Source organism: Tribolium castaneum, chromosome 8 (assembly GCF_031307605.1).
Source record: "Tribolium castaneum strain GA2 chromosome 8, icTriCast1.1, whole genome shotgun sequence".
Taxonomy (NCBI): Eukaryota; Metazoa; Arthropoda; class Insecta; order Coleoptera; family Tenebrionidae; genus Tribolium; species Tribolium castaneum.
Window position 1 is genome coordinate 8,271,490 of NC_087401.1, and position 24,962 is coordinate 8,296,451.

The window sequence follows — 24,962 nt, forward strand, 5'->3', positions numbered from 1 at the left end:
ATTTGCTCCAAGAAAGCGAAATTTTGAAACCTTCAAATTCCGATAAATTGGAAATAATCGAGTACAAGACTCTTGGTGACCGGTTTTTCAATACGGCCCTTCAGCTGGAGCACGAGGGGGCGCGTCTTGTTGATAAGAGTCTCAAAACGGGGGAGCTGTATTGTAAAAGCGCCAAAGACAAGTACGACTCCGCCTGGAAACACTACAAAAAAGCGAAAGACGCGTATTTGGAGGGCCGCCAAAAAGGTGACGAGAACTTCGACCGGTGGCTCGAACTCACCGAAATTGCACTTTCCGGGATTGGAGAAATCTTAAACGAGTTGGAAAAAACCGAACTTGAAATGGCCCTAACCTAACCTCACTTTTTGATAATTACAATAAACAAATAAAGTTTGAGCCTTTTTATTTATTTGTGCGTCAAGGACACGTTGACAGGGCCCCAAAATTATTATAGGGCTCCACAAAAGACCACATAACCTCAAATGTCAAATTTTATTTTTGCAAAAAGGGGGCCAACACGGATTAATGGTCCGTTACTGTCGATTGTGTACACCTCGAGGTTTAAACAAGCCCCTGGTTCCCACATGTGTGCACAAACCTAACCTCACTTTCGAACATGGATGGCCTTCCTGTTGATTTCTCTCCGAGTGTCGAGCAGTCCTCGAGGGCCAGTTTTACGGGGAAAGTCCTCGTGGGGCTCACTGGCAAGACAATCACCACGTCTCAACCCCTTAATAATTTTTTTTTCAGGAGGGGTTGCATTGGGGCTCAGTGTCGTCTGTGCCTCATTCGTGAGTCCCGCATTTCGCAAATTTTGCTTGCCTTATATTCCCGCCACCAAAACCCAAATCGCGAATGTTTTCGCGGGACTAAAAGGGCGCCAAGGGAGTTTGCTAGATGTGGGCTCAGGGGACGGGAGAATTGTCTTAGGTTGGTTTACTTGTCTCAACTTCGCTTTAATTCAAGTTTTTAGAAGCCGCGAAGAGTGGGTTTGTTGCTCATGGGGTTGAATTAAATTTTTGGCTGGTTTTGTACTCTAGGCTAGATTCTTTGAGAAAAAGTTTAAATAAAAAAACGAAATTTTATCGGAGGGATTTGTGGAAGTTTCATGTTGGGGATTACGACAATATTGTGATTTTTGGGGTCGAACAAATGGTAAAATTCACTTAGGGGTGAATCCCATTGATTTGAAAAATTGTAGATGGCAGCTTTGGAAAATAAATTTGAAATGGAGTGCAAAAACGGGTGCATTGTGATTGCTTGTAGGTTTCCTTTGCCTAACAAAAAGCCTTTTCGGACTTTTGGCCACGGGGTGGACACAGTCTGGGCCTATGAGATGATTAAAACATAAAATAGTTTTTATTTTGGTCATAAAGAGTCCAATTTTAACTTCATGTTACTGAAAACTGTTTAATGTTCAATAAACTGTTGCTTGCAATTGTTATATTATTTATTGACCCCTTATTTCTGATAAAATTCCCATTTAATTTAGTTTCTCATTTCCTCAAAACTTATAAAAACCTCAAAAATATATTTTTCCTCTTATTGTAAACGTGGTACTTTGCATAAAAATGGCCATATTTAGGTTCTACGTTTTGGTCTTGGCTATAATTGGCGTCGCTGTTTCGGTAAAAAAGGTTTTTGTAATTATATGTATTTTAGTTTAATAATTTTTCCTAGATTCAGGGCACTAAAGACAACTCCCAATCGCAAGTAATCAAACCTGCAGTAAACATAATCGCACCTTTGCTGAAGGCAGTCGCTCCTTCATTGGCGCTATTAAAAGATAAATCGAAAACAATTAAACCAAGTAATCCTCCGACAACTAGTCCACTTAAACCTGCAACTCAACCAGCAGCGAACCCAAGTAATCCAATTAAACCTCCAACGAACCCAACTCAACCTGCAACGGACCCAGCTAAGCCTCCAAGAAAGCCGATTCATCCTCTAAGGAAGCCAATTAAAGCTCCTTCAAAGAAAGATAGTTTAAAGGTAACAATTCTAATAATGTATTTTTACTTTTCTAAAAGTATTTATAGTGTATGGGGGATCAGTGGCACTACGCAAACTGGAAATGCCTAGAGAGGGCAGGATGCTACAACCCTGACACCCAATATCTGGATATATTGTGCATGTTTCCTCAAAATTGATTCAAAGTAAAATAAAATTTCAAACGTGTTTTTTTTCAATTCTTTTTCAAATAACCATAAATTCAGTGGCATGTACGTGATTTCAGACTCAAGTTTAAACAATAAGGGAAAAACTCCATTAAAATTTAATGTGTTATTAAAAGTTAATTTCGTGAATGAGAGCATCGGATTGGTGCAAACAGATCACATGATCAATTAATCAGGCATTTCACTGTGGATTAAGGTAATGGCGCTAACTAAAACAAAGTTTAAAAACCCGACACACCAAACGTTTATTTTAAACACAACGCGTTTCAACCCCAAAGTGGTCATCCTCAGGTGAGAATATAAAGTAAACTTTATCTTGCCCATCATTTGGTGGATATGGTTTTTGTTTATCTGCTGTCAAAACTGCACAGCCACCTCCAACTTTTTTTTCAAATACCGGGTGCTCAAAAATCGGCGCACCAACTCAATGGAGTGTGGTGCCTACACATAAAGGTAAAAATAGTAAAAAAATTCTTTGTATTGAAGTTATTGATAAATAACGAATTTTAAATAAATGATATGTGGCAACGTTGCCTAACAGTTGTGATCGCAATAGAATTTGATCAACAAAAAAATAAATTATTTTTGAAACGGTTTCCTAGGAAATAATTCCCAGTGTTGGCACATCTACAAACTGTGATTTTTTTGATGAATTTAATTTTTTTTAAATTAAATAAACTGCTAAGATCTGATAGTAAATTTAAAAATAATTGTTTATCGTATTTTTGGGGAACGATTACTTAGTGCGAAACATAAAAACATTAAAAAATAATAAAAATTGAGGAAGTTAACAAAATAAGTTTGTAGTTCCAGATTTTTTAAAATATAACATTAGGAATTTTTTCAAGATTTTTCCCGTAATCTGCACATGCTTCTCAACAATGTACCAGTGAGTTGGTGCGCCAGTTTTTGAGCACCCTGTATATCAGTATGTTAAGTGTCACCTTATGTGAAAGAGCACTTTGCAAGGAATATAACGCACTCTTTGTTTTCTGAATATTTTCAAAGCCTACGCGATAAAAAAAGTAAAAGCAATTTTTATAAGTTGAAATCAGGCAAATCACACCAGAAATGTTGCAAAATATTAAAAATGCATGCTGCTATCGTTATATTATTTTTCCGGAAAGGAACGGTGCCCATTTTGAACAATTGTTGCATTAAATATTGTTCAACTTATAAAATTGGTTTTTATTTTTTGATCACATAGGCTTTGAAAATCTTCAAAAAACAAATAGTGTACTTCTTGTTGGATTTCCTTGGCGTGGAAACTAAAATAAACATTGTTTAAAAAACCCGACACACCAAACCTTTATTTAAAAACACTACGCGTTTCAACCACAAAGTGGTCATCCTCAGGTGAGAATATAAACTGTTTATATTCTCACCTGAGGATGACCACTTTGTGGTTGAAACGCGTAGTGTTTAAATAAAGGTTTGGTGTGTCGGGTTTTTTAAACTTTGTTTATTTTAACAAATAGTGTGTTGTAATGCTTGCGAAAAGGGCTTCCATACGAGGGGAAAAAGTTAGAGGTGGCTGTGCATTTCTGACAACAGATCAACAAAAACCATATGCACCAAATAGTAGGCAAGGAAAAACAAACATTGACCTCTTTCGGGAATTTTCACAAAAATCGCCTAAATCAAAGTTATGAATTTTATTCCAGCTAGTTTATACTAATTTTGCCGACTTTTACTTTTCCTACCCGCAACTAATGAAGAAAAAGAGATGGGCTGTTGACCGAATTCATAAGTCTATTTCTATTGGTGTCTATGGTCTCTATGTTCTATGGTCTTTTTCAAAAATGTATTGGGCACCCTTGATTTCTCAAATCTGTTGAATCTTAAATGTGCTTTAAATTTAATGTTAATTGATCGACTTGTGCAGACATAGAATTTTCAAAAATCTCAACCTGCAAATTGTTTACAACTCGGGCACTAAGTCTCAAGAGTTTTTTCGGAAATCCAAAAGATAAGGTTGGACTTTTGGAAAAATCAAGGATTTATGAAATTAATTGTAAAGATTGTAAACCATACGAAAAAGCTTCATAACTATTTTTTTGCTGCATGTTTCTAAAATATTGCGGTATATATACAGGCTGTTCCAATATAAAAAAAAACAAAAGTTATGTTTTTTCAAATGGCACACCCTAAATTTTATTGCATTTTTGTAGGTAGCTTTTAATCCTTATGATTTTAATCTGAACTTGTATTGGTCGATTCTGCGTACTTTTTGAAATAACTTCATTTTTTGACAAAAATACACTTTTTTTAAAAATCATTACACAAAAACTAAGAATCTCAGAAAAATAGAATTTTCACCAATTTAAAGAAAAAAGTTCAAACTTAAAAGAGACATTATTTTTATTAGCTTACTGCAATCAAGAAGATAAAAAATGAAGAGGTTTGTTGCAAGTTGAATAACTTCAAAATTTTAAATGGAATACCCAACTTTTTATTTCCGCATCTAAAAACATTAATAGTTGAGTGTCTTTTGCTGATTATTCAAAAGATATTTAATGTAAAACATTAAAAAAATTATTAACATTTGTTTCAGTAGTCGAAAAGTGAAATTTTCTGCTAATAATAACTTTAATGTTACCCTTAGGCGATTATTTGTCATTTATTACAGTGAAATAACTAAAGTTTTAATATTTTTGGCAAATTTTTAAATTCCCGTATAAACTCTAACAAATAGTCTGTGGAATTGCTATGGTTATGGTATGGTTTACTATGGTAACAACAATTTAGTTAGTAACATTTGAAACTTTATGTTTTTAGATAGACAATTTAATAATCTTTGAAAAGCAAGAAAAAAAATAAGGTGTTTCATTTAACTTTTTCAAGTTATCCAACTTTTAACAAACCTCTTAATTTTTCTATGTTTCTAATTGCATTGCGCCAAAAAATTGGAACAAATTTAAGATTGAACTTTTCCTTTTTTTTTGAAATAGAAGAATAACGTAGTGGACCAAGAAGTTAATTTGCCTCTGCTGTTTTGTCAATAATATTAAAATTTACGCTACTTTTTACAATTCTAGTTCAGCGGTTCTCAAAATCTGAGACATTAATTTCAGAACGATTTTTTGGGAAAACTATGCATTTTCTATTTGTTTAATCGATTTGTCTTGCAATTCCCTATCTACTTTTAAATTTTTGCTAAACCATTCCCTAACACGCTGTATAAGGCATAACATTCTAAAAATTAGTTTAGTTTATAATGTCACCTGAGGACGACCACGTTGTGGTTGAAACGTGTTGTATTTCAAAAAAACGTTTGATGTGTCGGATTTTTAAACTTTGTTTTAGTTAATTTCCACGCCAAGAAAATTCAAGTTTAATGGCGCTAAACAAAAAACAGAAAAATACTGCAGTTTATTATTAAATTTAATAAATTATTTGAATTGAGTTAGAGAATTCAGTATAACTTCAAATGACCCGTTATTTTGTCTAGGACGCTTTTAGGGGCGGGCCCTATCGCAATCACAGTCCGTGACCCTGGGGCTACTTGCGTCTGCCCCGCATCACGTATCACACTCGATAAAACTTTTAATTCCTTTGCTTTCTTATCTAAATCCAACAATTCCTGTTCCGAGTCAACCCGAACCGCAATTTTCGTCCCCCCTAAAAATCCAATCTTTTTGAAGAAAAAAACTACAATAAAACGCAAAAACGTACCGTATTTAAGCCACCGTTTTAACGTTTTCGGGGTCTGATTCAATGCTTTGGCATATGCCGCAACAGCAGCATGCCCACATTGCGCCGCTACTTTGCCTTTTTGCATTTTTAGGTCATTTCGGACACCCATTATCAACCGATACTCGTCATTCGGGTCCTCAAACTGTGATAAATGCACGTTTTTTTGAAAATCAATTTCAAAATTCTAACCTCAAAACGCTCCTCCATTCCCGGCTTCCAAAGGTTGTTATTGACAGGCAATTTTCGCAAATATTTGAAGAAAATGTACGTTGAGGTCACCCCAATTAGGGTGCCTGCGCTAAAAGTGGCCAAATAGGCGTTACTTGAGATTATTCCCATTTTTCAGTTCGAAAAAGTGGGGTTAGGCGTGCTTGCACATCACTGAACTGTCAATGGTCAGTGTATGAGCACACTATGAGTGTCACTACTAAATTGTTGGTTGCCTACCCATTTATTTAGTTTTTTTATTTTATTGATAACTGTAAATAATAATAATAAAATAATTACTTTATCAAAGACTAGCAGTTGCCCACGGCTTCGCTCGCATGTTCACAACTATTTTGAAACAGAAAAACAATGCAAAACTGAGTATAATAAAAAGTAGAAACACAATTTTATTGTGAACTTTAGAACCGAGACCCAATGCGAACCGAGTAAATTATTTTCATAATTCCAAACAAACTCATGTAATTTGAAAAATCTTGAAATACATTTTTTTTCATTTTAACGTAAGTCCATATGCCAATTCTGTTGGACATAACTTCAAAAATTTAAGGAGTTTTGCGTTTAACACCACTGGGGGTGGAATTTCTAAAAAAGGCGTATACACGCCTTTTTCTTTTTAACCAAATGTCTAAGATAATTTTTTATAGTATGTATTACTTCAACAATGAGGAATTTTTTTGTTTAACCCTCTTGGAGAAATTTTCAACAAACCTGAAATACGCGTTTTTTATTTTTCGACAAACGCTCAAATACCAATTTTCTTGGTTAAAACTTAGAAAATGACAGATTTTTATATTCAATCCTCTTGGGGGTGAAACTTTCAAAATCCAGAAATATTTTTTCATTTTTTCATTTTTAATCGAAAGATCAAATACCATTTTTTATAAATTAAAAAATTACGATCTTTTAATGTTTAAGTCTTTTTGGGGGTGTAATTTCTAAAAATAATAAAATACTTGTTTCTTTATTTTTCACCGAATGCCCAAATACCAATTTTTATAGATATCAGTTAAAAAATGACGGATTTTTATATTTAACCCTTTTGGGGGTAAAATTTCTGAAAAATCATGAAACAATTTTCATAAATATAAGTTCAAAAATGACGGATTTTTATATTTAACTACTTTATAAGAAGAAATTCCTAATGTTTTTAAACACACGTTTTTCATTTTTAATCGAAAGCTCAACCGAAGTACCAATTACATGGATACAAATTAAAAATGACGGATTTTTATACAAATTCCAACCCCTGTTCAACCCCCTTAAGGTTTGTATTTCCAACTAAAACAGTGTTTCTTCACTTTTCACTGAAAACCCTAATACCAACTTTAATTAATGTAAATTAAAAAGTTACGAGTTTTTATACGAATTTTATTACGCCATTTAACCCTCTTAGGGGTTGATTTGTTAAACATTCTGAAACACGTCTTTTTTCTTTTTTAACCGAAAGCCCAAATGCAAATTTTCAAGAATATAACTTTAAAAATGATGGATTTTTATTCAAACTTTAACACCCCATTTAACCCCCTTAAAAGGTGATTTAAAAAAAATTCTTCCTTAGTACAAGCGTACGTTATAAAAGCTACCTATTGTGAAAATTTCAGGTTTCTGTACTTAGCCGTTTAGGCTGTGCAATTTTATATATAGCGAGACCTAGGGGTGTGTAATCGGTCTACAACTTTTTTGGTATATAAAATATTGCTTTGCTGTTTTTATTATCCGATAGATCGACTTAACATCCACAAACTAAAAATATTTGTATTATGCACAGGGTGTTGTACACAGTATGGTGAACCAAAGTTATATTTTTTTAAATGGCACACCCTATATATTTTTGCATAATTAGAATCTACACAAAAAATAATGTAACTTTATATACACTATTACGGGTTTACCTTTTTTCGTTTTTGGAATTATTCAACTTTTCGTTAAAAAAGACCAGTTTTTAAAAAATCACTGCACAGTCGTCTATGAATATTTTCCGGCAAATTCAGAATATCTTTTAGTTTTTGCAAATAGACGACTTTTAATTAAAGCACGCAGATAATATACAGAGTGTGCCAAAACGCAAAAGTTTAGTAACTAATTTTTTTGAAATGGAACACCCTGTATGAATCAATAGCATTTTTGATAAGCTTTCTAACGGTATGGTGTTAGAAATTTAAAATGTTTTTCGAGATTCTTCAAAAAATGATTTTATTACAAGGAAATTTGTTATTCTAGGACTGATAAGTCAAATGGTAATTTATTTTTTGATATGTCCTAATGTGACTAATTACATTAATAGTTTAATTATTTCTTGATACATATATTTTGCTCATCAATAATTAATAATAACATAAATAAAAAAAGAAAAGAAGTTTTTGAACATTTTAAGAAATATTTAAAATTTGCTACATAAACCGCATATCATCAGAAAACTTATAAAAAATGCTATCGATGGGTATAAAGAAATACATGGTGTTCCATTTTCGACTATTGCTAAAACTGAGTTTTTTTGTTGTAAATTTTTCGGAAAATATTCATAGGCGACATTGCAGTAATTTTTAAAAAATTAGTCTTTTTTAACAAAAAGTTGATTAATTCCGCAACGAAAAGAGATAAGGTTACATTATTTTTTATGTAGAATCCAATTATGCAAAAATATATAGTGTTTCATTTAAAAAAAAATGTTACTTTGGTTCACTACCCTGTATCAACTACCTGTGTACAATAAAAATATTTTTAGTTTGTGGACTTTGAGTAGATCTATCGGATAGTGAAAAAGGCATTGCAATATTTCAAATAATAAAAAAAATTGACCGATTACGCACCCTTGGGTCACCCTGTATATACATACAGAGTCGCTAAAAAGTATGGATACAGTTAAATATTTTCAGAACGATTTAACAGAAAACCTTAAAATTTGGGGAATAGTTAAAAGTGTTTAAATTCTATCATCTGAGGGCATTTTCAAATTTTCATCGTCATTTATTTTGAAAATTCAAGGCTAACTTGATTTTTTTAAATGGCACGAAGGGTCAAATTTAACCATTTTTAAAAGAACATTTTTTTCTGAATTCAATGATGTAAGATGATACCCACCTTTACTTTTATTAAAATGTAAAAAAAATCAAAAATTTTCTGGGATAGTAAAACTAAGTTAGCTTTGAAAATACTGTTATTAACGATATCCGTCACTCGTATATTTGCCAAAAATTAAACTTGGGTGCAATAATTAGTTTAATAATAGTACATTTAAGTAAAACTGAGCGAAAAAAATTCTCATGTTGGTTTATCATGGAGACAGAAAGCCAAGAAGTTAGTGGAAATCAGTTTAAACATCGTTTGTGGCATAAAAATCAAGTATTCCGTGTTAAAAATTTCTTAATTAAAACGTGTTTTTTTAGTTAAAAGTGTTATTTTAACAATTATTTTTAACTATTACTTATTTCTTAGTTAATGAGTTAACGATAGATAAAGACAACATTTCCAAGGCTAATAAAACTTTACATTTTTCAAAAATTTCGATTTTTTTTAAGTTTTGATTAAATCAAGGTATGCATGTGTTATATGTACTATAGAACTCAGAAAAAAATGCTCTTCTCAAAAATATTTAATTTGACCCTTGTTGCTATTTAAAATAATCAAGTTAGCCTTGTATCTGAAGAACAAATGGAGATAGAAATTTAGTAAACATCTGAAACGATACAATTTATATACTCTTAAGCATATACCAAATTTCAATTAGTTTTGATGAATAGTTTTCATAATATTTAACTGTATCCATACTTTTTAGCGACCCTGTATGTAAGATTCAAGAGAAATAAGCAATTTTGTTTCATAAAAATCGATCAATTATCCACTTTGTGTTATTCGGCAACGTTTGAACTCACATAGAACAGGGGGTTCCCCCCCCAATAAATAGAATAAACGCCCACTTGCTTAGCATTGAAATTCCCTATCACTTGCAACACGTGTTGTAATCGAACAACTATTACAACCAATAATCAACATTATCTCCAATACAAAAAATCAGAGACACTAATGGACAACAAAGTAGTTTTCTGGAAAACCCATTCCTGCAATCTCCTGAAAAATGCCTCCAACGTTCGCATTCCGCGCCCAGGAAATCATAGCGCAGGGAAGAGTCCCGCAGGAAGTGTTCAACGAGTTAAAACAGTGGTGCCAATCACAAAAACTTCCACCTTTGGCGGACGAACAACTAGTGCTCTTCCTGCTATCCTGCTACAATGACTTGGAGGCGTCCCAAAACACAATTCATGCACACTTCAAGTGTAAGCTTTCGGCACCCGAGCTGTTTTTCAATCGCGATTTTGGGGCCGAAGACATCCAGAAACCGATGAAAGTTTGGTGAGGGTTTTTAATTTAAGAAAATCGGTTTTTTTTATTTATTTTGTAGCCAAATGTCGATCCTGCCCACAAGGACGGCAAAAAACGAGGCAATTATTTTATGGAGATTGCAGGACACTTCGTACTCGAAGTTTAATTTGGAAAATATCGTTAAGTTGGTTTTTATGGTCGGTGAATTCGTCTGTTATCAAGATCCTCCAGATGGGCTTATCGTTTTGATTGACCTTAAAGGGCTGGGTTTGCTGCATCTGACGAAACTAAGGGTTGGCCCTTTGAGAAAGTTTTTCTATTTCGTTCAAGAGGGGTATTCGTGCAAAATCAGACAAATCCATATTTTCAACACCGTTTATTTCATTGATAAAATTATGGTCATTTTAAAACCATTAATGAGCAAGGAACTGTACAATATGGTACGTAAAAGCGCAATTTTTCCGTTTTTATTGTGACAACTTTAAACGGATGATAGAACATTCAATTTTATGACAAAAATTTACTTTAAACATACAGGGTGTCTCAGCTAGGACTTTCGAGCCTCATATCTCAGATATTTGTCAACGAATTTTTATGAAAAAAATGCAGATATTTTAGAAGATAAAGATTAAAATCCAATTAATGCAAAAACTCAAGTCTTAAAAACGTAATTTTTACATGCATTTTTAAAATGTTAGCCTTTTAAGACTTATATTAAAAAAAATATCGTCAGTGAAAAATGCTGTCAGAAAAAACTCGTTGGTGGAAGACGTCTGTTTCGCGAGAAAAATGAGAAACAAACTGTTAAACGTGGGTACAGATGCCAAAGCGTAGATCTCTATGAGACAAATGAGCACTACCATTAAATTTTGGTCACTCCTACTCGCAGAAACGTAACTGTCACGCAAGAGACATTTCACAATTATCTCTCACCCATACAAAGTTAAAAAACAACATTTTTGACTTACTTTTGGTACTGGATGCTTTAATTCTTTCAAAAAGGACTAAAAGACTGAACAACAACTGAAAAATCTAGACACTTGAACATTCAGGACTTTGGAAATGTTTCGTACACTGCTGATCGAATTCTCTTCAAAAGCTTGAAATACAGCCCCAACTATTGCTTCGTTTCCAGTGAGGTGTTTTGTCCTCACTCGATTTAGTTCAGGCACGCTTCCTGTGTCTTCAAATTATTGACGATTCTTTGAACTTTAAATTTCATAAAAAACATTTCACAAAAAGTCCAACGACACTTTCCATTGGCGAATATTGATTCCTTTTTCAACAACACAGAAATTTCAGCCACTGTTGTTGGTTTTTAAAGTAATTTCACCAAATGAAAACAATTTTACTTTTCTGACAGCGCGCACACTTTTGACAGTTTTTTTCAGTGGTATACAAAATGCCGCATAGAAATGCTTCATCAATTGTTTCAAAAGGTGACTGCCCAATTACTATCAAAATTTGGATTAAGTTTTTAACAACAAAATTTAATTTTTTTTTTGGATCAGCCGAGCGATTTGGTTAATTTTTTGTGCGGCCATTTATTTTTCGGACTTTAATGATCCAACGGTAATTTGGCTTAATTTTAAATAAAAGAAATGTGTTTTAAAATCTCATTTTTTAACTTGAGGTTATTTTTTTGCTCCTAATTGAAAGACCACCTCCTAAAATATGTGCATTTTAAATTTCATAACAATCCGTTGACAAATAACTGAGATATTAAGCTCGAAAGTTTTAGCTGAGACAGCCTGTGTATCGAAAAATACTTCTTAAGGGAGCTACAACCCCTGAAAGGGGTGCTTATTTTAGTGAGTTTTTCTCAATATTTCCGAAACCATTACAGATAAAATTACAAAATTTGGTACAGTTACTAATCTTTATACGCCTAATCGAATTCATGAATCAAATGTGGAAATTTTTAATCAGGGGCGTTCCAAACTGGGGGATGCAGGGTAAAAACTACCCAAGCTACTTTGGCTTTAGCTTTTTGATACTTTCACCGACAAAATCATAAACTCCATGTTTTTTTACACATAAATGGTCTCTTGTGTTGTTTCGATACAACTCACTGTTTTTGAGTAAAATTAATTTGAACGTTGTCTAACAGATCATAAACAGTAGATTAACAGAGACTTTCACAGTCATAACCTCTCCTGAAGATGCCCTTACAAAAACCGGCAAATCGTCAACATTTTCTTACAAATTGATGCGGTCTAACCCCAAAAGACACAGATTTCAATTTGGTTCTGGTCATCCTTTCTGATTTTCTTGCGGTTTATGGTCTGTAACTCAAATTTTAAATCGATTTTACTTAAAAATGGTGAGTTGTACCGAAACAACACAAGAGATGATTTTTGTGTAAAAAAATATGAAATTTACGATTTTGTTGCCGAAAGTGTAAAAAACTGAAGCCAAAAGTGTTAGGATATTTTTACCCTACTCCCCTTCAGTTTCGGACGCCCCTGATTAAAAATTTCTATAGTTCATTTTTTTAAATAATCAACTGTCAATGTCAAAATTCTGATAAAGACCAGACTGCATCACCCTAAAAGTTCATGTCCAACCACTTTTGAAACTGGCTGTATTTTAATTTGTATTTTTAATTTTATCTGTAATAGTTTTGAAAATATTAAGAAAAACTCACTAAAAAAGCACCCCTTTCAGGGGGTATTTTTTCGATAAATGTTTATAGGAAACTTTTAACTCAAAATTGAATGCTCTATTACCTGTTTAAATTTGTATCAGTAAAAACGGAACACTCTGTATCTCAGTGTCATAAAAATTGCAACACCAAGAAGGAACAGGAGTTTTTTGTCGAAACTTGGCACAAATTTTAGACTATTAGGAGGTATTAAATGATTAAAGTTTGAACGTTTTTAATTAAGTGGTAAAGGAGTTTTAACACTTAAACGCTTTTACCAGCAAGTGTTGTTTTTCCAATTTTTTGCGTTCCTGACAATTTTTGAAGAGTTTTTTTTAATTCGTTTAGTTTTAAGTGTTTTGAAAACGAAAATATGCCTAAAGTACGACAAAAAAGAAATTACCAAAAATTAAACAAACTATAAAGAAGCACAATTTTTAGAAAACAATAGGTGTTTTTTTATTTAGAGAAATCGCTATTTGTTTGAAGAGTAATCTAAGTACCATTATGCGATGTTATCAGTCATTGATTAGAGAAGGTTTAGGACAAAGCAGAAGAGAAAGCAGACTTAAAAAAAACAAATGAAGTCCAAAATGGTCATCTTCGGATTATGGCAATAATTCAAGTACAAGAAAAATTTCTGACCAATGGTCGAGTTCAAAGGTCGTCGTACTTCACTTCTGACTGTTTACCACCGAATTAGGTCATTTGGACTGCTTTTTGTTGGATTTCCTAAGTATGGGAGAAATGAGCAAAAACACAGCTTAAACCTGACACACCGAAACTTTTATTTGAAAAGACAACGTGTTTCAACCACAAAGTGGTCATCCTCAGGTGAGAATATACACTGTATACATTGACCACATTATGGTCGAAACGCGTTGTGTTTCGTAATAAAGGCTTCATGGGTCTGACTTAAAGATGCGTTTTTGCCCATACCTCCCATATCAAGTAAATCCAACAGGAAACAATCCAAATGACCAATTTGGATGATAAAAGGTCCAAAGTGATAAAAAACGACCTTTAAACCCACCCATTGGGCAAAAATTTGTCTTGTAATTAAATTATAGCCATACTCCGGAGACGACCATTTTGGACTTTATTTGTTTTTTAGGTATGCTTTCTCTTTCGCGCTGTCCTGGGCCTTCTCCAGTCTATGACTGATAACATCACTTAATGATACTTCGATTTCTATCCAAACGACTAGCAATTTCTGTAAATGAAAAACCCCTATTTGTAGTCCAAAAATCATGCCTCTTTCAAAACTGCTTAAATTGTCGGTAATTTTGGTTTTGTTTCCAGGCCTACTTGCGCTTTTAGAACACTGAAACCTAAACGAATTAAAAAAACACATATAAAAATAGTCAGAAAAGCAAAAAATTGGAAGAATAACACTCGGTAAAAGAACTTAAATGTTAAAAACTCCCTTACCACTTGCTTAAAATCGTTCAAATTTTAATCATTTATTACTCAGTAATAGTCGACCATTTGTGCCAAGTTTTGTCAAATAATTCTAATTCCTTCTCGGTGTTGCAATTTTTATGACATTGAGTATATTATTTTTCAATCATTAGATTAAATTCCACCCAACGAACATAAAAATGGACGAATTTTTCGAACACCATTTACCCAAAGAGTGCATGCCTGCTGATTACGAGGGCAGTTTACCCGATCAAGCCACCCTGAGCTTGCAAACTTACAACGCGTTTCAAGGGATGAAGAAATTTTACAGGGATGAGGAGGAGCAAGTGAAGGCTTACAAAATAATGCAGTAAAATGTACCACAATAAAATACACTTAAATAATCAAAAATTTATTTACGAAAACCCGCAGCCCCAAAACTAATCATTTACAATAACTTCTAAGTTTCTCCTCGGCCTCGAAAAACGGCTTCAACTCCCTAAACTCCTGAATCATTTTCTCGTTCATCTCCTCGACTGTGGCCAACTCGCCCCCATACTCCTTGGGCAGGCAAGAGCTCGGTATGCAATCTTTGTAAAACTGGTTCATATCAGTTTCGGGAGGGTGCGATTTTATCTTAAAAAAATAATAAATAAATCGAACTTGTAATTTCTATAAGTGGGAGCTTACAATCGACATTAAGTCACTCTTAATAAAAAACTTGACGATCGATAGCAACTTATCGAACACGTAGTTGGAATTCAAGATGTGTATCATTTTGATTTTTAGCGGCATCGCTTCCTGGAGGAACTCCAAGAATTTTTTAGCCGCCCCGATTCTCAAACGTGTAATATGCATAAAACCAACCTGAAATGGTAACAAATGACCTAAAAAATTAACAGCTTTGTTCGCGGAAGCGATCCTGAACTAGTTCAAGCATCATTTGCATGCGCAATTCATCTAATAGCGTTCGCGGTGAAAAAAATAGCGAACTTTTAGTAACAGTCTGGCGTTCGCGGTAGAGAATCGGTTCAGAACCAGTCCAAACGATCCTCGGACTAGACGTAGGATTTTTAGTTCTAGACTTGCGCAGTTGACGAAAGCAGTTTTCTTTCTGTTACTGTCGTGTCTTTTTGGAGCTTTTAGAAATGCGTTTGAATCATAATAGAGAAATGGTCTGTTTTAGTTACCGAGATTCATTTAATACCTTGGAAATTATTTAAAAAATAACTTTTTTTTGACGAAGTTATTTCCAGGGAAATTTGTGATGGTGGAATGGATTCAGTTACAGGAACAAGAAATAAACCAAAATTGTTTTGGTTGACTAGTTTTTTTTTAATTCCAACACTATCAGGATTTAAAGAATGTTTTAATCACGTAATTTAAAAAATTTAAAAATTGTCTTGCCTTGCTACCACTATATGTAATTAATACTGCTTTAAGTCCTGATGATGTTCGAATTAGAACGAAACTAGTCGACCAAAGCAATTTTGATTTATTCTTGTCCCTGTAACTCGATTCATCCCGTAACTTTTAGCCAATCAGCAGACGGCGCGCGAATACGTCACGAGATTACACTTTTGAATTTCATATGTATTTATATGCATGTTTGTGTGACTTGGAAAAGATTATAATTACGGAACAATAAAAATTGTAATATATAAGGTTATTCCAAAGATATGGTGCCACACTTTAGGGAAGTTCTTGCTTGAGAAAACGTTTGTATACAACCCTTAGTCTCTCCCCTGGAGCCAGTTTGGTCCAAATACGTATTGCTATTTTGTTCATATTAAAAGACTTCGATATTTATTAGCTAAAATATAGCTTATGGAGAGTTTTTGAGATAGAGGTAATTTTATTTTTAGTCGTAGTATCTAGCAGCCATTGATTTTAAGCCAATTTAATCTAAATAAAGAACATATACAGGGTGTCTCAGCTAAGACTTTCGAGCCTGATATCTCAGGTATTTGTCAACGGATTTTTATGAAATTTCAAATTCACATATTTTAGAAGATAATGATTAAAATCCAATTAATGCAAAAACTCAAGTCCTAAAAACGTAATTTTTATATGCCTTTTTAAAATGTTAAGCCTTTTAAGACTTATATCAGTGAAAAATGCTGTCAAAAAAAACTCGTTCGTGGAAGACCTCTGTTTCGCGAGAAAAATGAGAAACAAACTGTTAAACGTGGATGCAGATGCAAAAGCGTAGATCTCTATGAGACAAATGAGCACTACCATTAAATTTTGGTCAATCCTACTCGCAGAAACGTAACTGTCACGCAAGAGATATTTCACAATTATCTCTCACCCATACAAAGTTAAAAAACAATATTTTTGACTTACTTTTGGTACTGGATGCTTTAATTCTTTTAAAAAGGACTAAAAGACTGAACAACAACTGAAAAATTCTAGACACTTGAACATTCAGGACTTTGGAAATGTTTCGTACACTGCTGATTGGCTTCTCTTCAAAAGCTTGAATTACAGCCCCAACTATTGCTTCGTTTCCAGTGACGTGTTTTGTCCTCACTCGATTTAGTTCAGGTACGCTTCCTGTGTCTTTAAATTATTGACGATTCTTTGAACTTTAAATTTCATAAATAACATTTCACAAAAAGTCCAACGACACTTTCCATAAGCTAATATTGATTAATTTTTCAACAACACAGAAATTTCAGCCATTGTTGTTGGTTTTTAAAGTAATTTCACCAAATTAAAACAATTTTACTTTTCTGACAGCGCGCACACTTTTGACAGTTTTTTTCAGTGGTATACAAAATGCCGCATAGAAATGCTTCATCAATTGTTTCAAAAGGTGACTCCCAAATTAAATTTGGATTAAGTTTTTAATAACAAAATTTAATTCTTGGATCAGCCGAGCGATTTGGTTAATTTTTTGTGTGGCCATTTATTTTTTGGGGTGTAATGATCCAACGGTAATTTGGCTTTATTTTAAATAAAATAAATGTGTTTTAAAATTTGATTTTTTAACTTAAGGTTATTTTTTTGCCCCTAATTGAAAGACCACCTCCTAAAATATGTGCATTCTAAACTTCATAACAATCCGTTGACAAATAACGGAGATATTAAGCTCGAAAGTCTTAAAAAAAGCTGAGACACGTTGTAGATTTGTCTTGGAAGGCGTGAGTTTAAAACTAGCATAATCTTCGTTTTAAACTTACAACTTTAAATTGTACCCCCCCTTTTTAAAACCACCCTTAACTCAAAAACAAATCTACAATTATGTGTTTTCTCTACAATTAGATTAGTTTTTCCCTTCTTTCTAATAATGATTCAAAATGTAGGAGGCGCTACTTAAAATGTTAAAAGAGTGGCTAGCGACTATGATGAAGCCTAAACATAAACATCTTTAATGTTGGTTTTGACCTCTATCTTTGCAAGTTAAATTGAAGTATTGTTTGTTTAAATCAAATGGGCTTAAAATCAAAGGCTCCCAATGACTAGAAATTTCAAAATCCACCCCCAACCCAAAAACAAATCAACAGTTTTTTACGGTTAGACAAGTTTTTTCTTTCTTTACCAAAAATTGAGAGTGTCATTTAAAATTTTAAAACAGGGGTGACTAGCTCTAGAAAAATGGGGGATGTTTTTAAGGGTTAAATCAAAAGAGTTAAAAGTAATAATAAATGATAGCCATTATTAAGTTGTTTATGTGTGTTGAATTTCAAGTTGGTCGGATTATTTTAAAGCCCTGGTATGCAAATAATTATTGGTTCTGTAAAATTGAAATTCCTCTCCTAGTGGTGTTCCTGTTTTTTTTTCACTGCACTGTTATCAAGCTAAACAACACTGTTAACTAAAAAAGTCATCACCACTAGGTTACAATCGTTATTTTTTATTAAAAACCATAAACAACACGTTTGTAATCTTGTGACGTATCAACGTTCTCCCACACCTCCACAGAGTTACGGCGCAACCATGTTTCTACTAACCATAATCCATCCCACCATCTTATAAAATAACGTTTATAAATTTGAAAATGGTTTTTTGTTTTCTACAATTTATAACTTTTTGTATAAAGGTTTTTTGGATAACTCATTTCTAACTTGGGGATAAGTTTAGATGGCTTATTAATTTTTAAACATTTAGTGTGTACTTAATAAATTATCGTTAGCGGTGGATGAAAATCTGTAACTGATTCTGAACCGCACATGCTGGACTAGTTCAGGATTAGTTCTAAAAATCGTCCGCGAACAAAGCTAATAGCTTTGGGTTTTTACTTACACCTTTCATGTCGATAACGACAACTAATTCATTTGGAGGGTTTCGTCTTTGTGTTACATCTAGTAACATGTAACTGAGTTTCATCGAATGAACCCAATCAAAGTTTTGGTAATTTGTGTCGTTGAGTTTGAAAAAATGAATGACAGTGTTGTTGGGCATTCGGACCGGAATGCTAATACAACTCCTGAAAAATGATGTCAAAAATAGAATAAAAATAAAAATACTTTTTATAATTTTCCGTCATTTTGATGCTTTAATACGTCATCAAGTGCGATGTGCGATAATAGTCATTATTTGACGGAACATTTTACGAAAATTTTTAAGTTGGCAAGAAGCAAATTCGGGACCGTATTTTTGCGAATTTCAAAAATTTTAGGAGGCGTTCATGTAAGATTACCTCCACTGCCATCAAAACTCTTGTTTTTTGACAAAACTCTGATAAAACTGAAAATTTAAATTAATTTTTTACTTTCAAAATTGAGATATTACCTACTGTCACAAAAATCTCTAAATCGACTAAAATAACAATTTTTGTTTAAAAGTTTCAAAAAGGGAGCAAATTACAAAAAATAGTATAAAAATTCGTTTCATAAGACCTTAAAGCACTCATTCTTTAAAAAAACTCGTGGTTAACGCCACTCGTTTTTAAAAACTTTTATTTAACTTGCTTTGTTGTCTGTCTGTCTGTTTCATATTTTTGGAGCCAAATTTGAAAGGGTTTCTGTTGCCCTAATGAATTCAAATTTTGCATACTTACTTAATCTGTATGACAGTATGTTGTTAAATACTTCCTAAAAGAGTTAAATGGAGTTTTGAAGTTTTAGGTTATGTTTACAAATGGGTTTTCGATGTGTACATACTGTAACTTATACCAACATTAACGGTATGTTGGTCATTGAGAAATATATTAATACCTAGTCATTTTCATTACGTTTCGTTACAAATAAACGTCGCTATTTTTTTTAAATTCATTTATCTTGGACGATAGAGTGTAGACATAGAACAGAGGTTAGGATGTGCTTTTAATGCTAACAGATGTTTTCTATCACATACCACTAAACAAGTTTGCAGAAATCAGCAAAATAATAGTGTTACAATAATACTGCGAAACTAAATCTCGGAGAAAAAGACGTTTAGAATAAGTAAAGACTAAAAAACAATAGATACACAAATTAAGAAAAATGTTTTTTTAGAAAAAAGCTTTTATTTAAAAGATGCACTAAACAGTAAAAAATGTTTTTCTATCAGAGGAAAATGTTTTTGAATTCGTGCTTTAAGACTGGTCTTATGAAACTTTTTCTTTAATATACTATTATGGCTGATAACAGTTTGTTCATTTTGATAATTAATTAATCGAAACGGTTGGAAAAATTTAATTACCTTTTAGTTTCTCTAAAACAATATTTTCAAGATTGCAAATTCGATTCAGTGATAAATGAGGTCACTTTCACCAAGTTTGTATAACAAGTGGCATGTGGTAGTTCCGTTAATTTCACCCAAACCCATTAATTACTGAATCAAAATTAATTACGTAAAATTAAAATAAAAAACAAAATTTCTTTTAATTAGGTATTATTTAGTTTTAATTTGCTTCACTTACTTCAAACTATACAATCACAATTTTTAAATTTCTTTCAATTGCTATTTACTTTTCCTTTTACTCTCGTGTGGCAACAATTTCCAGGAGCAAAAATGAAAAAAGTCGACCTTGCTTCAGAATAAAATTGCAATTTCAAAATATTCATTAACATTTAATAATTATCTCATTACAAATTAGACTATTGATATTTTGTAGATGTTATTTATACTCTAGGACGTATTTCAAGAAAATATTTTTGATTATATACAGACTGTTCCAAAAAAGCATGACGTCAACATCATATTTTTTTAGGGCATGCTTTATTTTTTGTGCTCATTAGGATTCTTTTTTAGCTTTTTACATGCCTTAAATTTTTTTTCACCTCGGTTCAGGGATTACTTAAAAAAAACAAAAATAAATCGGTTTTACATCTTTGGTTTTAAAAATTAATAAAAAATAAAAGCAACATTTTTTTGATGACATTATTACTAGGTACGTGTTGAACAAGGTCTAAGAGACTTATTAATTAAGTTGGATTTTTTTGAAACACTCTGTATAATCAAAAATATTTTCCTGAAATACAACATAAATAATAACTGAGCTAGAGAAGACGGGAGCTGGGCTGGACCAGCCTGTATAACAAACCCTAATATAATTTTATCAACAACGGTCTTTTGAACCAAAAAAAATCAAACTTACGTTCTGTTAACACAACTATTTGGCTATTTGGTGCATGTGTATTTCCTTTAATTTTTAAAACTCAAGAAAAAAATAATTTGTGAATATTACATACAGGGTGTAACGAAAAGATGGGGACAACAGTGAACTATAGATTAGATTATGTAGCTTAAAATAGAGCGATTTAGGTCAACTTACCTCTATAACAAGTTGCACCGTTTAAAAGTTAGAGGACTCCAAAGTTAAAAAAAATATTTTAGTTTTTTATTAGTAACTTCTAAATAGAATAATCGACTTTGATGAAATTTGGTAACAAGTAATTACACATCTAATTACTACATGTTTTGTCATTTTGTTTCTGTAGTACTTACCGGTCATCAGTTGAACACATTTTTTAGGTCATATTTTTGTTATTCATTATCTGAGTGGTGTAGTTCTTTTTTATTCGAAAGAATTGGTTCTAAACAATTTTTGTATCTTATAAAATTTTTGAATCGGCATTTGTTTTGGAATAAAAAAAATATTTACGTAGAAGTGTCAACATTTCGAACGTTCGTCAATTATAATTTTTGGTTTTAAAAATGCATTTAATTATTTAATTTAATTATTTACTTCACTTATTATAATTGTAATTATTAATTTTTTCATAATAAGAGTGTAGAATTTAATTAGTTGGGTTGGGTAGAAATACGATTTTTGTAAATTCACAGTTTTGTCAAAAAATGCATTTTTTGGTTTAAATTAATAACCAATTACATTTTTGTTGTCTAACATACACGTACATGACGAAACTAAAGCCATAATAAAAAAAATCATAATTTAAAAACCAATAATAATAAATGGGCGAACGTCTGAATTTTGACACGTCGACATAAATTATTTTTTTACTCCAAAACCGAGGCCGACAGAAAAGTTTTATAAGTTAGAAAAATTCTTCAAAAAGGATGGGTCTTTTGAATAAAAAAACTACACCACTCGGATAACGTATTACAAAAGTATGTCTTAAAATGTGTTAAAATGTTGACCGATAAATATTTTACAAACAAGAAAAATCAAAAGTAACATCATCAAAACATGTGATTTTAACGGAAAATTACGTGTGCCAAATTTGTTTAAAATCAATTACTCAATGAAAAAATTTTGAAAAAAATCAAAAATATTTTTTGAACTTTGACGTCCTCTAACTTTTAACGGCGCAACTTGGTATAGAGGTAAGTTGAGCTAAATCGCTTTATTTTGAGCTGAAGAATTTTTTCGTTACACCCTGTATATTGTAAATACATATGATATCCAAAATTCAAAAACACAAACGAAAAAACGAAATAAATCTTTTATTTGAAATTCGTAAAATCTCACAATTCTATTTCCGATTTTAGAATTTTAATTTTGTTGTTGGTCAAAATTAATTTGTTTAATTAATGTGTAATTATTTTCTCAACATTTAGAGCAAACTTTTAATGTTCTTTAGTTTAAAAAAATACTTTTTATTATTTTAATCAGAATAAGACTATAAAATTCAGGGTCAAGAAAGTAACGACCTTAGCTATGCATTTTTTTTTGCAAAAAACTCGCTTTTATAACTTCAGATTCTTATTATTTATCAAGTTTAAATTAGTTATTTTTAAATCTTCAACAATCTGAACTGTAATACTATTTAATCTAAATTTCCTATTAAAAACTATTCGTTACAACTTAAAATTACAAAAATTAATTCTTAATTTGTTCAAATTAATATTTGATAATTCAAGATTTTGAATCTGCATTCTGAAATTTTGTTTTATGAATTCCAAAATTTATTTTTTTTCAGTTAATCCCACATTTCTTTTTTTACACTGTCTTATTTCTAGATTCAAAATTTGTGTTATAATTAATTTAATATTTTTCTAAGTTCTTTCAAAATAAAGATAATACTCTACAATTCAATTTAATCAGTTTTTTGTCCCGTAAATAATTACAAAAAATATTTAAAAACTCTAAAATTATCCAAATAAAAAGCTATACTTACACAACCTTTCTGGCCTTCTTGAGCTCATCACAGTCAATATCCCTCGAATTGAAAATTTCCGGCGCTTCATTTTTGATTTTAAAGTACGCTTGTATTGTATTCCTCACACTGTTTAAATTATTCTGACACGACAACAAAAACAAAACGATCAACTCTTCGGGTAATTGCGGCAATTTCGTGTTTTTCAACCACTCTTTGACATTATCAATTGCCGTTTGAGTGGTCCTCCCTTCATCGACAATACTTTTCGCTTTAAATTGATACTGCAAAGCCATTATCGCACACACAGACACACAGCACTCAATTCAACCGAATGTCTCACTAATAAATAAATTTCCTTTTGAATTAAACATTTATCAAGGTGATAGTTTAAGTTATGAACATAATTTTGAGTGCGCGATATGGAATGGTGAATTATGATGTGGTGGCAATTGTTTTAAGTTATGAAATTCTTAGCCAGCAAGAAAGCGTTTTGCTGTTAAATGATTATAACACCAGCAATTATTTACTAACCGATCGAGGGATTGCATCACTAGAATTTATATGTAACGGAATGATTGGAATTCTTTGCAAACCGGGTTTATTTACTGATAATTGTAAACAATTCGCAAATTACACAATGGAGGAAATTTTTCTGTTATTGGTTATTTTCATATCTAGGGGCGGGCCTTGAACTCGTTCATTATCTGCCGCTGCTTTCAAAGACGTCAAAAATGTTGAACATTGACTTTCAATTAGATTTTTATTACAACTCTGGGAATTGTTTTTTTATTTTAAGTTGATATTTTAGCGACCTTTTTAACTAAAAATTCAAATTTTTGTAATTATAACAGCATTTTAAGACGATTTGTTTTTATGACATTCCTAGAATGACGTTCTATTTTAAAAAAGTGTGTTTTGTTTATGAGTTTTATTTGCTATTGGCTGTGAAACAAAACACCTATAGAACTATTTTATAACGAAAAGTTGAATAATTCCGAAACATTACATTATTTTACATTATTACATTATTTTTTTGCGTAAAATCTAACAATGCAATAATATATAGGGCTGTTCCATTAAAAAAATATAACCTGTATACAACACACCCTGTGTATATTAAACACAGGTTGTTCCGTTTTTATTGTTACAAATTTAAACGAGTGATAGAACGTTCAATTTTAAGACAAAAATTATCTTTAAACATGTATCGAAAAATACTTCTACAGCTCCAGAAAGGGGTGCTTCTTTTAGTGAGTTTTTCTCAATATTTCCGAAACCATTACAGGTAAATTTACAAAATTTGGTACAGTTTGTAATCTTTATACGCCTAATCGAATTCGAGGATCAAATGTAGAAATTTTTAATCAGGGGCGTCCCAAACTGGGAGGTGTAGGGTAAAAACTACCCAAACTATTTTGACTTTAATTGCAACCGTTTTTTTAGAGTCCCCAGGTTGGGTCCAAGTAATCAACTTTGCATTCAAATTTCCCGTACAGTTCTGCAACAACATTGAATACTCGTTTAACTGGTTGCCAATGTATATTGGGTTTAACTTTTCGACCATATATCATATATCATGATCAGTGTGAGGAAATTTTATGGGCGAAGGTTAGTGCATGGGCGCACGCTTGCAGTCAGATAAACCTTTAAATCGAAATGTTGTGGAACAGCTTGCATTGTTGATATAAGTTAGGAAAGAGTATTAAAAAATGTTTAGACAAAGAATTTTTTGCCCCTCGCGAAGGGGCTGAAAAGACGTTTTAGCTAAAAATTTGCAAACACCTAAAATTGAACACATTTTGCGTTTACATACTCATATCTTCCTTCTGGATAAAGCTAGGAACTCCGTTTTTTTTGCAAACAAATTTTCAATAAATGCAGATTTATACGTAGTTTAACAAGGTTGAGTTTTGATAAGGGGAAACCAAAGAAAATTACATTTTCTTGTAACGTTGCATAATTGTGTAGTGAAATTTTCGAGATGCGAGAAAGTTTTTTAATTTA

The 24,962-nt window shown here is 32.0% G+C and overlaps 4 protein-coding genes across 4 annotated transcripts; 2 read left to right on the forward strand and 2 right to left on the reverse strand.

Moving 5' to 3' along the window:
* Positions 1-544: 544 nt before the first annotated feature.
* Positions 545-2,178, forward strand: LOC100141539 (uncharacterized protein). Its single transcript, XM_001810303.4, has 6 exons — positions 545-704; positions 751-930; positions 974-1,155; positions 1,202-1,628; positions 1,681-1,992; positions 2,040-2,178. The coding sequence occupies exons 1-4, from the start codon at positions 617-619 to the stop codon at positions 1,349-1,351; spliced, it is 600 nt and encodes a 199-aa protein (XP_001810355.1). The 5' UTR covers positions 545-616; the 3' UTR covers positions 1,352-1,628; positions 1,681-1,992; positions 2,040-2,178.
* A 3,365-nt stretch (positions 2,179-5,543) lies between these two features.
* On the reverse strand, positions 5,544-6,284 carry LOC657619 (peptidyl-tRNA hydrolase 2, mitochondrial). The gene is made up of 3 exons (XM_961330.4): positions 6,063-6,284; positions 5,853-6,015; positions 5,544-5,798 (listed from the first exon to the last, which is right to left on the reverse strand). The coding sequence occupies exons 1-3, from the start codon at positions 6,210-6,212 to the stop codon at positions 5,593-5,595; spliced, it is 519 nt and encodes a 172-aa protein (XP_966423.1). The 5' UTR covers positions 6,213-6,284; the 3' UTR covers positions 5,544-5,592.
* Positions 6,285-10,036: 3,752 nt separating this feature from the next.
* LOC100141747 (uncharacterized) lies at positions 10,037-14,877 on the forward strand. The gene is made up of 3 exons (XM_001810238.4): positions 10,037-10,451; positions 10,501-10,861; positions 14,640-14,877. Exons 1-3 carry the CDS (start codon positions 10,177-10,179, stop codon positions 14,838-14,840), a joined length of 837 nt encoding a protein of 278 aa, XP_001810290.1. The 5' UTR covers positions 10,037-10,176; the 3' UTR covers positions 14,841-14,877.
* On the reverse strand, positions 14,863-23,541 carry LOC100141963 (alpha-tocopherol transfer protein-like). The gene is made up of 4 exons (XM_001810177.3): positions 22,977-23,541; positions 18,715-18,898; positions 15,157-15,333; positions 14,863-15,102 (listed from the first exon to the last, which is right to left on the reverse strand). The coding sequence occupies exons 1-4, from the start codon at positions 23,249-23,251 to the stop codon at positions 14,911-14,913; spliced, it is 828 nt and encodes a 275-aa protein (XP_001810229.1). The 5' UTR covers positions 23,252-23,541; the 3' UTR covers positions 14,863-14,910.
* Positions 23,542-24,962: the final 1,421 nt, after the last annotated feature.

Coding starts and splice junctions, on each gene's coding strand:
- LOC100141963 (XM_001810177.3), bottom strand. CDS start 23,251: ATGGCTTTGCAGTATCAATTTAAAGCGAAAAGTATTGTCGATGAAGGG. Junction 18,899..22,976: donor AAGAAGGCCAGAAAGGTTGT/GTAAGTATAGCT, acceptor ATCATTTTTCAG/GAGTTGTATTAGCATTCCGG. Junction 15,103..15,156: donor AGAGTGACTTAATGTCGATT/GTAAGCTCCCAC, acceptor TATTTTTTTAAG/ATAAAATCGCACCCTCCCGA.
- LOC100141747 (XM_001810238.4), top strand. CDS start 10,177: ATGCCTCCAACGTTCGCATTCCGCGCCCAGGAAATCATAGCGCAGGGA. Junction 10,452..10,500: donor CAGAAACCGATGAAAGTTTG/GTGAGGGTTTTT, acceptor TTTATTTTGTAG/CCAAATGTCGATCCTGCCCA. Junction 10,862..14,639: donor GCAAGGAACTGTACAATATG/GTACGTAAAAGC, acceptor TTCAATCATTAG/ATTAAATTCCACCCAACGAA.
- LOC657619 (XM_961330.4), bottom strand. CDS start 6,212: ATGGGAATAATCTCAAGTAACGCCTATTTGGCCACTTTTAGCGCAGGC. Junction 6,016..6,062: donor GAATGGAGGAGCGTTTTGAG/GTTAGAATTTTG, acceptor CATTTATCACAG/TTTGAGGACCCGAATGACGA. Junction 5,799..5,852: donor AAAACGGTGGCTTAAATACG/GTACGTTTTTGC, acceptor TTGGATTTTTAG/GGGGGACGAAAATTGCGGTT.
- LOC100141539 (XM_001810303.4), top strand. CDS start 617: ATGGATGGCCTTCCTGTTGATTTCTCTCCGAGTGTCGAGCAGTCCTCG. Junction 705..750: donor AGTCCTCGTGGGGCTCACTG/GCAAGACAATCA, acceptor TTTTTTTTTCAG/GAGGGGTTGCATTGGGGCTC. Junction 931..973: donor GGACGGGAGAATTGTCTTAG/GTTGGTTTACTT, acceptor TCAAGTTTTTAG/AAGCCGCGAAGAGTGGGTTT.